This window comes from Rhinolophus ferrumequinum, chromosome 14 (genome assembly GCF_004115265.2).
Source record: "Rhinolophus ferrumequinum isolate MPI-CBG mRhiFer1 chromosome 14, mRhiFer1_v1.p, whole genome shotgun sequence".
Classification (NCBI taxonomy): Eukaryota; Metazoa; Chordata; class Mammalia; order Chiroptera; family Rhinolophidae; genus Rhinolophus; species Rhinolophus ferrumequinum.
In genome coordinates, this window is record NC_046297.1 from 44,430,460 (window position 1) to 44,444,484 (window position 14,025).

Consider the following 14,025-nt stretch of genomic DNA (forward strand, 5'->3'; position numbering starts at 1 on the left):
GAGTGCTTTGGGGTTCCTAGGCTTAGTCTGGATTGGTCAATTTAAACCAAAGAGAGTGGGGTTTTGGTAATTTCAGGTGTGTCTTATCTAAAGGGTCACAAAGGGAAGGCCCTGGGCAGTGAGGGAGAGTGCTTATCACAAGGGTGATATCAGTGGGAGTTATATTTACTTGTGACTTCCCAGGCTGTTACTTAGGGCTGTTGTTGAGGGAGGGGCTGGTGTAATTTCTAAGTGCCTGCAGGCCACTTGGCCATACAAAATGCACACTGAGGCAGCAATATGGAGTACTTTGGCTAAACTCTCAAAAGTAACAGTATTTTAAATCCAGTGTTTCTCTAATCTCATTACTTCTTGCAAATAATACATGCTCAATAAAAATTAGTAAAAACAAAAATAGTAATTATTTTTTCCTCCTTGTTATAATAGTGCTCCTAATCTAATTGTTTACTGTTTCTGTTAATTTGTCTTTGGGGCAGAAGGATGGGTTTAGGGTGCCTTTACTGATCTTCAAAGTATTTGATGAACTAGGGCAATCAGTAGGTAGAATGGGTTGACAATTGAGGAGGGCAGTGCATCTAAAATTGCTTTTGGAAATATGACCTGTGTTGTTGACTTGTTGGTATTATGTAGGGAGAAGTTGAGGAGAGAAAGATATTTTGATATGAATTACTTTTGCCAGTTAGCTCTACTTGACATTTGTGTTTCCTGACCTTGATCCCATCAGACTTGAGGGGTAAAGTGATCTTGATTACTAAATGTTCAGGGAAGTAGTTGTTGAGTCTCTTTGGCTCTACATTTTTTATTCTTTTCATTTGAAAGTGAAAGGTTCTGTGTTTTGAAGATTATTGAAGTATAGAACCCTGGAAACAATCACCACATGGTTTTAACACATAAGTTCATTTTCAGTTTGTTTGGATTAGTTGGCAAAGAGAGAACATACTTTTGTCAAATTCTACTTATCGAGGAGACAATTTGAAGTCGTATCTTAATCTTTGTTTCTCTTTCTCCTATATATGAAGCATATCATGGGTACGTACATATTTAACTCAGTCATCAAATTGGAAAGAACATTTTAATATATATTAAATTTTGAGTAAGGATAAGGGATCCAGGCAGATTACAAGGTGAAATTTTGATTAATCCGTGTTACTTAATGTGGTCCCACATTTATTTAATTAGGACTCTTCAGAAATGATGACATCTTTACTGATTTTCTCAATGCCAATTTCAGCATTAAAATCTATTACTGTGTAGCAAACTACAAAAAATTCTGTTGCTTCTCAGTAATTAATTTATTCCCTTGTTTCAGTTGACTTGGTTACTTATATAACAAGGTTTCAGTGGGACATGGCTAAATATCCAATCAAGCAGTCCCTGAAAAATATTTCTGAAATAATTGCCAAGGTAAGATAAAAAATGACACAGGTAGGACACATTGATTTACAGTGGCTTTATTTTATAAGCATTTAGCTATGAAATACTCTAGGTTTTGACAAGGCAGCTTAAATATATGTCATTGATACAAACAGGAGGTAGGGGTACCCTTACTTCAACTTTACTAAAAAAAAAAAAAGATGTTAAAAAATATAACACTTTCATGTGTAGATTATTCAAGTTGTGTAATATACTTATTTATATACTTAAATATTGTATCAACAATGTTGAAATAAGAAAAGAAACCTTAAAATTCTGTAATTATTTATACAAATTTTCAGGATAACTGAGGTTATGTAGAACAGGAAATTAGAGTGTATTAAAGATTTATGAGTCACGTAGATGGCAGTGGTCACGTAAGTGTATTTATGTACAGTACTGATTCAGACATTAAACTTTATGCGTTCTCTGATGCCTTCTGACATTGATCCTCTACATAGAAAACTGCCCGTATTCATGTACCCCGTGATTTTATGTACAGTTTCAAGGAGTACACAGATCCTGAAGCCCATCCATGAACTCGCTGAGTTGAAAGCTCCTTTTATATTGCAAAGTCCTGGAGCATGAGTGAAAATGTAAAAGTCTTACCTGAAATTATAATGAGGCAAATAGACAAACACCTATTAATTGTTTGTCAACATTTTTAAGACCTGGCTAGGGTGAAAAAGTATGGTTTAAATTAATTGGATAGACTTGGCTCCCAGTGATTTTATTTGTACAGTGTGCTCTATAATTAAATGTAACTGAATAGACTATCAAGGATTTGAACTAAAGTCATCATACAATTTAATGAAAATGAGTAGTTTGATAATGTACAGTGGTTCTCTTACTATGACTGAGCCTTATTTTCTTTTGATCCTTACCAAGGATTTAGTCATCTTCTTCCTGATACTATTATAGACGAGGAAACAGGCTCAGAGAGGTGAAGTGACCTATCCCAGTGACATAACTGATAATGGTAGAGCTGAGTTGAAACTAGGTTTTCAGATGTTAAATCAGTATCAGGAATGGCCAGGGCCGAGTGTGGTCTAAGGCGCCAGACTCAAGGTGCTCAAATGTTAAATCCACTGCTTTGTGTTTTCTCCTAAATTGTTAGTAGTTTTAGTCAATCTTTTGAAAAACCAGCTTTTATAACATTTATAAATAATTTCAACTACAATTCAAATTACATTGAGAAAATATTTTGTATAATAATAGGGAGTTGTGGACAACAAGACTTTGTAATTTAGTTCCTTTTGGGAATTAATCCGTTAGCCTTGTGAATTAAAGCCTTTTAATTAATAATCTCTAAACCCAGTGGCCTAGATTCCATTTACATGGTTTAAGAAGTAATACAATAAATAATTAAAATGCATGTGGACTAAAACATTATCTTTAGTAGAAAAGAGTCACATGGAAATTACCAAGATTGTTTTTGAAATGACCTTTTAAAGCTGTGCTTTTAAAATAGAATGTTTTTACATCAGGAATTAGTAGTAGTTTTTTTAAAGTTATGTTTAAGTACAGCTACTTTAATTGTATTAGTAGAGGCAGATTTAGGAAAATCTTGCGTATGTAATATATATATATATATATATATATTTTATTTTTTATTTTTTTATTTTTAAAGGGAGTGACTCAGATTGACAATGACTTGAAATCTCGAGCATCCGCATATAATAACCTGAAAGGGAATCTTCAGAATTTGGAACGAAAGAATGCGTAAGCATACCAAGTATTTGTGAATATTAAGAATTTAGGGAAGCATTGTAGCATACATTGAGTGAGATATTGTTTAGTAAGTTCCAGCTGTTTCTGTAATAAAAATCGAACACTTGTTTTGGTTGCTCTCCTTGTAGTATGACTACTACAGGTGTAGCTTTAATCACTTAACTATTGAAGTTAAGCATTTATATCCTAGAGGCAAATTTGCCTGGATACTCTCTAGTGGTGCAAACTGGGCAAGACATTTTCATTATGGGAAGATCAGTACTGGGAGACTAATTGAAGACTGATTTGAAAAAGTTGATTATTAGGTTAACTAACCAAAATTGCCTGGTATCAAATGATACCCAGGGAGAGGCAGGAAAACTAAAGGCTCTGCTTAGATGATATAATTTCATAATTACAGTGAAATAGACTTTAATTGATATCTAATGAATAACACTTTCCCAGTCAAGATATTATATGTATAATCAAGAGAAGAGCCCAGTCACATTAATTAAAGCCAGCACAAAGGGAGATAGATGCCAGAGGCAAATTTTGATAAATGTTGACATGTCTTCGGTTGCATGGATGGGAAATATTCAGCTAAATTTTGATGACTTATAAAGTGAAATGTTAACTAGACTAATCCCTCTCTTGAGATGTCTATATAGTATGTGTAAATATAATTAGCTTGCTACTTCCTTACAAGTCTATGGAAGCACATGATTATCAGCCTAATGATTTTTTTCTTCTTCTTCAGAGGAAGCTTGCTAACTAGAAGTCTAGCAGAAATCGTGAAGAAGGATGACTTTGTTCTTGATTCAGAGTATCTCATCACTTTACTGGTCGTAGTTCCCAAGTATGTCTTTTATTGCAGAGGTTTTTATTTTTACTTATTAAAATACAAAAAAATGTTAGTATCTGATATTGTAATTTGAGGTTTTCCGTAAAACCCAAGTGTAGAGGGGATATCACCTTGTCATTTGTTCTGTCAACCGGCATATATTCGTGTGGCACATACAATAGAATTTAGTTCATAACTTGAGACATCAATTTCAAATCAAAATTAGCAACTTAGTAGAGTTGGCTCACTAAAAAATTAAGTAATGCTAAATTATTTTATGTAAAAAATTAGATTTTTCAAAATAGGAAGCTCTTTGTATTTTTTTTTTTAATCTTTATGATTGGTTAGGATGAATTAAGTCCTATAATAACAAGCAAAGGATTTAGTGGATCAGGGCTTAGGACACTTTTTTCTGTACAGGACCAGAGAGTAAGTATTTTAGGCTTTGCAAGCCATATGATTTCTGTTACAACTACTCAACTCTGCCACATCAACTTTGTGGGTATAACTGACAGCAGCCATACACACAATATGTACACAAATGGATGTGGTTGTGTTTCAGTAAAATTTTATTTACAAAACAGGCTGTGGGCATAATTTACTGGATTAGATAACCCTTTGAAATATTCTTTAATTAGGCCTTCTGTGTTAATTAACATTTGATCATACTGTGTTTCCCCGAAAATAAGACCTAGCCGGACAATCAGCTCTAATGCGTCTTTTGGAGCAAAAATTAATATAAGACCCAGTCTTATTTTACTATAATATAAGACTGGGTCATAATATAATATAATATAGTATAGTATAGTATAATATAGTATAATATAATGTGTTATATAATATAATATAATATTACGTAATACCAGGTCTTATATTAATTTTTGCTCCAAAAGACGCATTAGAGCTGATTGTCTGGCTAAGTCTTATTTTCGGGGAAATACGATAGTTAATCTTGATAAAATGAAACCTTTGGACAGTTGGAAGATTAGAAGTTGTGTGTGTGTGTGTGTGTGTGTGTGTGTGTGAGAGAGAGAGAGAGAGAGAGAGAGAGAGAGAGAGAGAGAGAGAGAAAGAGAGAAACAGAAACATTATTAATGTTTTCACTTTTGACTTAACTCAAAGTCTTGCTATCAGGGAATCTTTGGAGCATCCAAACTGCAATGGGAAATTAGAGAACATTTGTGAAATCTTCCTTTACTGTACTTTCCATTTTTATCTGGTTAAGAAACTAGGAATATTGGAAAATGATGCCTCCTGGAAAAGGTTGTGAAAGTACCTCTATCGAATTTAGAGTGGCTATAATATTCTGTTTTTCCCCTCCTTACTACAGAGTGGATTATTCTTTCCTTATGAAAAAGGGCTTAAAACTAAGGATTTGGCTCCCAAAGTTGTATTTTGTCTTTTAGTAACAACTCATCTCTGCTATACTAGAACACTGATTATTTATAATAAATTTTCTGTGTTTTTATAACACATAATAAAATAACCTTTGCCCAGATAAAAGATTTGTCTCATTTAATCTTAATTAAAATTTGTGTTTAAAACCAGAAGTTTTCATAGTTTTCTGTACACTATAATTGAAACATAGGACCTAGGGCACCTTGCGTAATGAATTATTCTCTATCCTGGCTTACAAATACTACAGTTCTTTATTTTAAATTACAAACATAATTGTCTTTTTCCACACTCCCCAAAGCCAATGTTCTCTACAGAAGGTTATTGCACAATGTTCTGTGGCAGCATAGTTTACCGTCATTTTATTTACTCAATACTTCCTGGCACTCTGTGCTTTTAGAAAATATATAGTTTCATCCAGCCTTTTATAATGGACACTGAAAAGAAATGATAGTGATTTTGGCATGACCTTTTTCTTTCCTTTTTTTTAATGAGGTAATATGTATCAACCCTAAAATTTGAAAGTTATTTCGAATCTATACTTTGCCTTTCTTACTTCCTTTCCAAACTTGGTTCTAGGATGTGCCTTTTTTGCAATAGTTACTGCATATAAGAGGGTGGTGAACTGTAGTCCCTGCTTCACTCAGTGTATTTGAAATTCATTCTCAGTAGGAAACTTGAATTTTTTTGTTATATAGATTTGAGGTATACTTACTGTAGCCAAATTTCCTGTTTGTCCCATCATTTCTTTCTTTTTGTGGACATGGCAGGAGGTAGGACTTGCTCTTCTTTTCCAGGGCTTATTGTACATTTTCTGCAGGTTAAACCACAACGACTGGATTAAGCAGTATGAAACACTCGCTGAAATGGTAGTTCCAAGGTCTAGCAAGTAAGTAGCCATCTTTGTAAAACTTCTTTCTCTCCTAGAATTCCTTTTATAGTTTGGATGTTGGATTAGAAAATATCTGTGCCATCTTTGTGATAAATTTACAGTTTTAAAACCATTTTTTCACCTTATAAATAAGTTAATTATATTATCATATTTTTAGACCTGGAAGGGACTTTGCACAGTCTGGTTGACTGCTCATGTTTATAGATGTAGAAGTTTGAGGCCACAGAGGTGAAGTGGTTTGCCCAGAGTCACACATCTTATTAGTGGCAGAGCTAGAACTGGAACCCAGGTCTCTGGTTTAACACTTTTTCTGCTGCACTATGCTACCTTCTGAAAATTCATCATGTAATATTGTAGACCTACGATGTGTCTATAATTCTTCATTTACCTTGTTTGCAAAGATAGCGTGCAAAAATGGCTGCTGGAGTACTGTGTTGATTTTGAAATATTTACCATCACTTTCCAGTAAACATAGATTCTACCTAATCTATACTGAACAAAAACTTTTATTAAGCACTTTTTAATTTATTAAATACATAAATGGATTAACATACATTGTCTAATTTGATATTTACAATTCTGTGAAGTAGTTTGGGCAGTTATTCTTATAGATGAAAAAGTCAAAATGCAAAAGACTTAAATAGTTGATGGAAGCATATGGCTGTATTGTGTCTAGTGGCAAAGTTAGGCCTTAGAACTCAGGTCTTTTAACTCCAGGTCCTGTACTCTTTGACACTGTACCATGTCATTTTTTACTATATTTCTACTATTCCATATAAGGGGGTCTTTGAGAAAATATTAAATGTAGTGTATATGTGCCCCCCAAGGGATTCCTTTATATGTATATGCCTCAAGAGGTGGCAGCGTGGTGAAAGAAAACTATAGGCGATAGTAAGGAAGTAGTATTAGTAGGCCAGGCCCATGAAATATTTTCTTTTCCAGTTTCATTGTGTCATATGGGCGGTAGCTTAGTATAATGGGAAGAGTCTTGGACGCAGGGATCTGTGTTCTATTGCTGGTTCTGCTACCAACTTGCTGTGTGACCTGGGGTAAGTCTTTTAACTTCTTTGGGCCTCATTTTCTTTATCTGTAAAATGAGTATAGCACCTTCCCTGTACATGTTAATGAGGTTACTTTAAGGCTTAATACAGTTTGCAAAATGTAAGGTAACACGATTAATACTGCAGTTTCACAAATGTCGACTTTTTTGAGACCTATGCCATAAACGTGTGCTCATGAATTTTTTTTTTTTTTTTTGGTGGCGGCGTGGGAATATCTTCCACTCACACCAGCCCTTCACATGGTAAACTGAAGACTAATGCTGTGTGTTGATATTAGTTTTCCACTGAAGCTCTCTGTCCTGACAGATAATACCTCTTATACCTTTGTGTAAGGCATTAAAGCCTAGAGGTTGACTTTATGTCTGGGAGGCAGGAGGAGGAGGAGAGGAAGGACCCTGTGCTCACAATATGTCCTCCCAAGTCGTACATATGCCAAGCCTGAGTTCCAGGGGAATGGTGTCTAAGCTAGTTAAGTGGGCCCAGATTCACTCTGAAAGAAGGACTCGAAAAACACTGCTTCAGAGGTTTACATTTTTTGAAAATCACTTTAGTAGTTTCAAGGAAAAAGTGTTAACTGTATTTTTCTGAAAATAAGACCTAGCGGGACCATCAGCTCTAATGCGTCTTTTGGAGCAAAAATTAGCATAATATAAGACCAGGTCTTATATTAATTTTTGCTCCAAAAGACGCATTAGAGCTGATGGTCCGACTAAGTCTTCTTTTCAGGGAAACACGGTAGGCAGTAACAGTTCAGTGCAGGCAATACCTGTCTTCTGAATGACACACAAGTGCTCACTGACCACTTGAGAGTTCCCAGCTCTTCCCCACTCAGTGAAAACATCTGCTCCACCTATTTCTCAGTTCAAAAGACATTTGGAATCACTGACTTGAACCTGCTGTTTAAATATAGTCATCAAGAGCAGAGTAGTAGCTCAACTAGCGCTGTGAAGAGGATGGGTAGTTCCTGGGGGGCAGACAGGCTTTAGTGGGTTAGTCTGCAGTTCTGTCCACTGTTTGGGAAAGATCTGTATGACTTGATGTTGGGCTTTGGTTATCATAATAACTAACATTGTGGAACAGTTACTGTGTGCTGGTCATTGTTCTAAGTGCTTTATTTTTAAGTCACTTATAAGTAGTAATGCTTTGACTTGTTGCTTTTTGGCATGATACTTGAGCGATTACTCTTGGATGGAGTGAAGATGAAAGTGGAGTTCTGAGGTAGAAGAATAGATTGAAAATATACCATCTTCAAACCTGAAAGAAGCAGTTTCATTTTAAAAATAAACAAAATCTAGCTATTTGCAAACTATTCTACTTAAGTCTTAAAAGATTGAACAATTTGCATTACTGCCATTATTGTGTGTGGTTCCGTGCAGGGAGGTATATAAAAGCCATGTCAATAGGGCGGCCAGAGAAGTGAAGGGTGGGCTGCTGTTCTGCTTCTTTTCATGGGAAAAACTGTTCAGAAAGAGGTGCTGCTCACGGGTCCTTTCAGCATTCCCACTTTCCTTTTTGTCTGCCTGCTTTTGCTTGTTAAGATAGTCTGGGTCAGATCACTGGTTAACTTTGGCCTTTCTCTGTTGTTGGAAACAGTACCACAAACTCACTGTGCTTCGTGGGGGCTTTAGTTGAGGGAGCTAGCACAAGTGAGGCAGGAGCCTAGCTAGGAAGGCCTAGAAGAAAACCATGCTAGCCACTGTGCAGAGGGAAACTTCTCTTGTGTTCGCAACAGAGGTTGCCAAGATCACTTTTATGAAGAAAAGCAGGGAAGATGTCTTGACAACGAAACAGGTAGATTGATTAGGGAGCTGAGAAGACGGCAGGTCTTTCCAGTGACGTCCTGAGAGCTGTGACTGGGTAGAAGTGATGACCTCACTAGGGTCTTCTTAAGCCTAACAGGGAGTCCTGAGATGCATGAAAGTGTGTTTTTCAGAGAGTGTTTACACAGTTGCATTAGTCAATTTTTTTTTTTTTTTTTTTTTTTTTTTTGCATTAGTCAATTTTTGATGTAGGGTGTGATGGGAGAAAAGGAAGGAGCTGAGGTAGGAGATACTGGCAGTGCGGAGAGGATACGTCAGGCCTCGGGGGTGGGCTGGGCTGGAGAGAGGAAGAGAGAATTAGGTTTCCAGAAGTGAAGAGGATACTTAGCAAGAAAGCAAGGGGACTTTGGAAAGACACCAGCTGTTAGACAATTTTGCCTGGGTAAGCCTAGCACTGATATAGATTGAAAAGCATGGTTCTTAGAGTTTGGGTGCTTTACTTGAGTTTATGTTTAATATTGTTGGTTAGGAAGAAATAAATATAGGGCTAAGGCATTGTAAACAAAAACATCACAAGCACTCAGTGTCTTCAGTGTTTGAAGCAATACAGATAAATAGCATTGAGATGGTTTGCAAAGGGCTGCCACACCCTTCTGTCCTCTTTCTCTGTTTCTGAATTGTCCTCAGTATGAAAGACAGCAAATAAACACAAAGTTTTAAATGGACTTCATCTTTTTTTCCCAGTGTTCTCTCAGAGGATCAAGATAGTTACCTTTGTAATGTCACCTTGTTTAGGAAGGCAGTTGATGACTTCAGACACAAAGCCAGGGAAAACAAGTAAGAGCATTATTATTATTTGTTTGTTTTTTAATTTGTTAGATCACCTATACATGGTGTGAACAGTTTTGTGTTTTTTTGCCCCAAATGTAGATTCATTGTTCGCGACTTCCAATATAATGAAGAGGAGATGAAAGCAGATAAAGAAGAAATGAACAGGCTTTCTACTGACAAGAAAAAGCAATTTGTATGTATTCTTAATGTTTAGTGTTATCAGTGTTAAAGCAGAAGAAAAACTGGTATTCCTTTTCTTTGATTTCAAAAAAACACAAAACTTCTCTGATTTTGCTTTTTAAAGCATTTGATTTTAATTGATTTTTCTATTAAATAATCAGAATGAGTTATATTTTTGATTTCAAGCTTAGATCTATGAATAGTGATCTTAAAATGCATACCTTGAAATACTCTTATCTAAATCCATATCAGAAATTAATTTTAAACGCAGTGTTTTGGTTAATGCCCTGTGGTGGGACGGATTATATAATATTAGTATTCTCTTTTCAGCAAGATTTTTCATTTTCTTGAGGAAAATTTTTTAATGCTGTAATCTTTTACTGAAGCAATTTGTGTTGAAACCATTGGAGAATTAGTACGTTTTAGGCAGAATGGAGAACAGGGATGGAATTGGTGTCAACTTTCTTGCTATCTTCAGGTGCAGGATTATTGTGAAGACCAAAAGCTTGTACGGAAGGGGTGAAGTGAGTGAAAGAAAAGGTGTTTCCCTTGTAATGCTAGAGGAAGTAAAGGCAAATTCCACTTAAAATTATTTCTAAGTACTTTGTAAACCATGTTATATCTCAGTTGGAAAGAAAACTAACCCTAACCAAGTAACGTCAGGTAAAGCCAGTTGGTTTATCTAATTCCTAGTTGCCATTTTCAAGACTAAGTTTGTGGTGATTTCTTTTTCTTTTATAGGGACCACTCGTGCGGTGGCTGAAAGTGAATTTCAGTGAAGCGTTTATTGCGTGGATTCATGTGAAAGCGTTGAGGGTTTTTGTTGAGTCTGTTTTAAGGTAAAGTTAATTGAGAAACTTGGATCTGAAGAGTTTCATAGATCCCTTCATATTGGACCTCTTTATTATAACACACAGTCCAGTAATAGGAAATTGACTTGTAGAAACCAAAGGGCCAAACCAAAGGGCCAATCATGAGGTAGAGATTGTCAATATTATATAGCTTTTTATGTACGTATTAGTCATGTCCCTAAATACCAGGTTTAGAAAAAGAGACCTATGCTGCTGTACTCTCTGATTCTTTTCTTATGTATTTATTTAAAAGTGGATCATAAAATATTAGCCAGTATTTGTTTAAAAGAAAGAGCTTTCAAATATTTATATGTATTAATAGTTTGGTATACAGTATACTAATGACTTATTTGAAATCATTTAACCTAAAATATTTAATATTTTGACATACTTAAAATCTAAATTATCTTGTGATCCTCTGTACATGTTGTTCATATTAGAAATTGTTAAAAAATACTTATCTGCAGCTATGCTCACTATTTTTAAATTACTTTGAGTTTTCAAAGTAGGTGTAGGTAATCTTATGTTGTTTATCGTGAAAGTATTTTCTAAGTATACATATTATCACTATTTACTGAGGATATTATTCACAAATTACCTTAAAATTGAAGAGTAATTAAAGTAATTCCTACTAGACAATTGGCTCTCATTAAAAAAGAAAAATATCTAGTTGACAGTGAGGACCAGAGAAGATTTGAGTTTCTATGTTTCATAGTTGAACTTGTAAAGGTGTTCATTAAAATGGGATACCATCTTCCCATTAGCTATGATTAAAGAAGAGTGTGAGAATATTTGCTTTAAAAAGAAAGTCTCCTTATATGTTTGCTTGTGTGACATACCATACTTTTACTTCTTTATAAGGTATGGCTTGCCAGTGAACTTCCAAGCTATGCTACTTCAGCCTAATAAGAAAACAATGAAGAAACTAAGAGAAGTATTATATGAATTGTATAAACATCTGGACAGCAGTGCAGCTGCTATTATTGATGTAAGTATTTATTAGATAGCCTCGTAGAGTAGGAACTGGAATGAATTTCAGAAAGAATTATTGGAAAAGAATAAACAGAAAAGGGATAGGGAATATCGTGATACCCAATCTTTTTTTTTTTTTCATTTTGAGATTCTCAGTTAGTTTGCTAGATAAATAGTTTACCTTGTTTACCCTGTTTTATGCTAGTTAGAGCTGTGCTTTGCTTTACAGGATTTCTAAAAGCCAGACATTATCTTGCTATAGATCAGATGTTTGCAGTTGTAGAAATACAAAATCAACCAGTGATACTAGTTGTTTATAAAAATTATAAATTGCAGAGGAAGAAAATAAATAACTATTTTAACTTTATTTGGTAGAAATAATGGAGTTAATAGATAAACATTTTGCAGGCAATTTTTATTTTTATGGAATATAGTGTTTATATCTGCTTTTAAACAATATAAACAAAGTATATGTGATTTTTTTTTTTTTGTCATTCCTGTTTAAAATTGCAGTGGGTTTCTTTTGTATTTTATCTCAAATAGCTTGATTTTTTTCCTTTTTAGTTTCGGATGGTAGTATCTCACATGTGCATTATTAGTTAGAAAAATCATGAAAAACCATGAAAAATCAGGGGATTTTTTGGTAGAAGAAAATGAAGGAAATGACTTTCTGCGTTTTCATGGAATTGTCAATAAAACATGAGGTTAAATATTTAATACATAATTTCCCACCAGTAAATTCTTATAATGTGCATATATAATATGTATCTTTAAAACCACACTTGGTTTTATCCAGCATTCTCTAAGCCTTGTATCCCATAAACTCAGTACCTCAAGCTTGAGATTAAAAAATAATTTTTTACAATGTATATTAAAAAGAAAGGTAGGGTCATGATTAAACACATACAGTATGGCTTCAGAGTCAGAGTGTGCTTGAAGCTGGCTTCCTGCTCATTGTCGGTGCTTCCCAGGGTAAGTCAACCTTCTGAGATTGTTTCCTCATTTGCAAAATGAAGATAATAAAGCCTAGGTTAAATTAGTATAAATACATAATCACAGTCCAGAGTAGGTGTTTAATGGAAGGTAAATGGTAACACTTTTCTTTTTCTTTTCCTTCTGTAAGTACATAATGGAACAATTTGTCTGGTTTTTCATAGGCGCCTATGGATATTCCAGGCTTAAACCTGAGTCAACAGGAATACTACCCTTATGTGTACTACAAGATTGATTGCAACTTGCTGGAATTCAAGTAAAAATGAGCTCTCCCAGACAGTCCTGTCCTTGTGTTGGTGTATGCTAACAGAAATAGGTTACAGTCTGAATACTTTTACCTCTCTATTACCCTTTGCTTGCTTCTGACCCCTTTTCCTAGGTGAATTCTTCCATTGTGGTCCATTGTTTCTTTTTATTGATCAGGTCTGTAAATGTGTACTAAAAAAAAAATCAGAGTCTATTTATAAACGGAATAGTTTATTTAAAGAGGTCTTTCCTCATCGATATTGTGGTATGCATAATTCCATTTGTTACCGTTGTGCACAAAAGCCTTGTTTACAAGGGAATGGTGTAAACATTTATACCATTTGTTCACTGTGTTTAGTAGGCATAACTGTTTAATAGTTACTGAATTGTGATGTAAAGAAATGTACAATATTCAGATATGTGCTTTCTGAATGTTTCAAATTACAATCTATGAACACTGTTGACACCCACAGGAAAGAATAAAATTACCTGTGCAAAGGTGTATTGTGGTGTGTGTAACTTCAGAAGATTACAGTTCAGCTTCAGAGTTTAATAAATGATATCATAGCTAACTTGCTGTGCTACTTTCAGGATTTTGTTATATACTGAGGTGTGACCATTTATGTCTGACTTGCATTATACTTTAAATGTGTCAAATTTGGGTCAGAGCACAAATATGAAGATCATTTTTAAACATATGATGGGTATTTACACTTGGACCCTAGACTCTTAGTTCTTTCAAATAATTAGGAAGTAGGGCCAATTTCGAATAAAGTATAGCAGAGCTATCCAGCTTTAGTCATTTATTTTGCTAAGTCTTTATTTTACATGTTTCCTTTTTAAGATCTATAATTATAAAAGCCTTCATTTTAACATTTAT

At 34.6% G+C, this 14,025-nt stretch overlaps 1 protein-coding gene across 1 annotated transcript in view; it reads left to right on the forward strand.

The window, feature by feature from the left end:
* ATP6V1C1 (ATPase H+ transporting V1 subunit C1) overlaps positions 1 to 13,325 on the forward strand; it is a 35,429-nt gene extending 22,104 nt beyond the window's left edge. The window contains exons 5-13 of the mRNA XM_033126650.1: positions 1,310 to 1,404; positions 3,044 to 3,135; positions 3,881 to 3,979; positions 6,180 to 6,248; positions 9,817 to 9,909; positions 10,003 to 10,096; positions 10,825 to 10,922; positions 11,796 to 11,922; positions 13,064 to 13,325. Coding sequence (XP_032982541.1) covers positions 1,310 to 1,404; positions 3,044 to 3,135; positions 3,881 to 3,979; positions 6,180 to 6,248; positions 9,817 to 9,909; positions 10,003 to 10,096; positions 10,825 to 10,922; positions 11,796 to 11,922; positions 13,064 to 13,159 — 863 coding nt within the window. The 3' untranslated portion in view covers positions 13,160 to 13,325. The remainder of the gene's footprint in view (positions 1 to 1,309; positions 1,405 to 3,043; positions 3,136 to 3,880; positions 3,980 to 6,179; positions 6,249 to 9,816; positions 9,910 to 10,002; positions 10,097 to 10,824; positions 10,923 to 11,795; positions 11,923 to 13,063) is intronic.
* Positions 13,326 to 14,025: the final 700 nt, after the last annotated feature.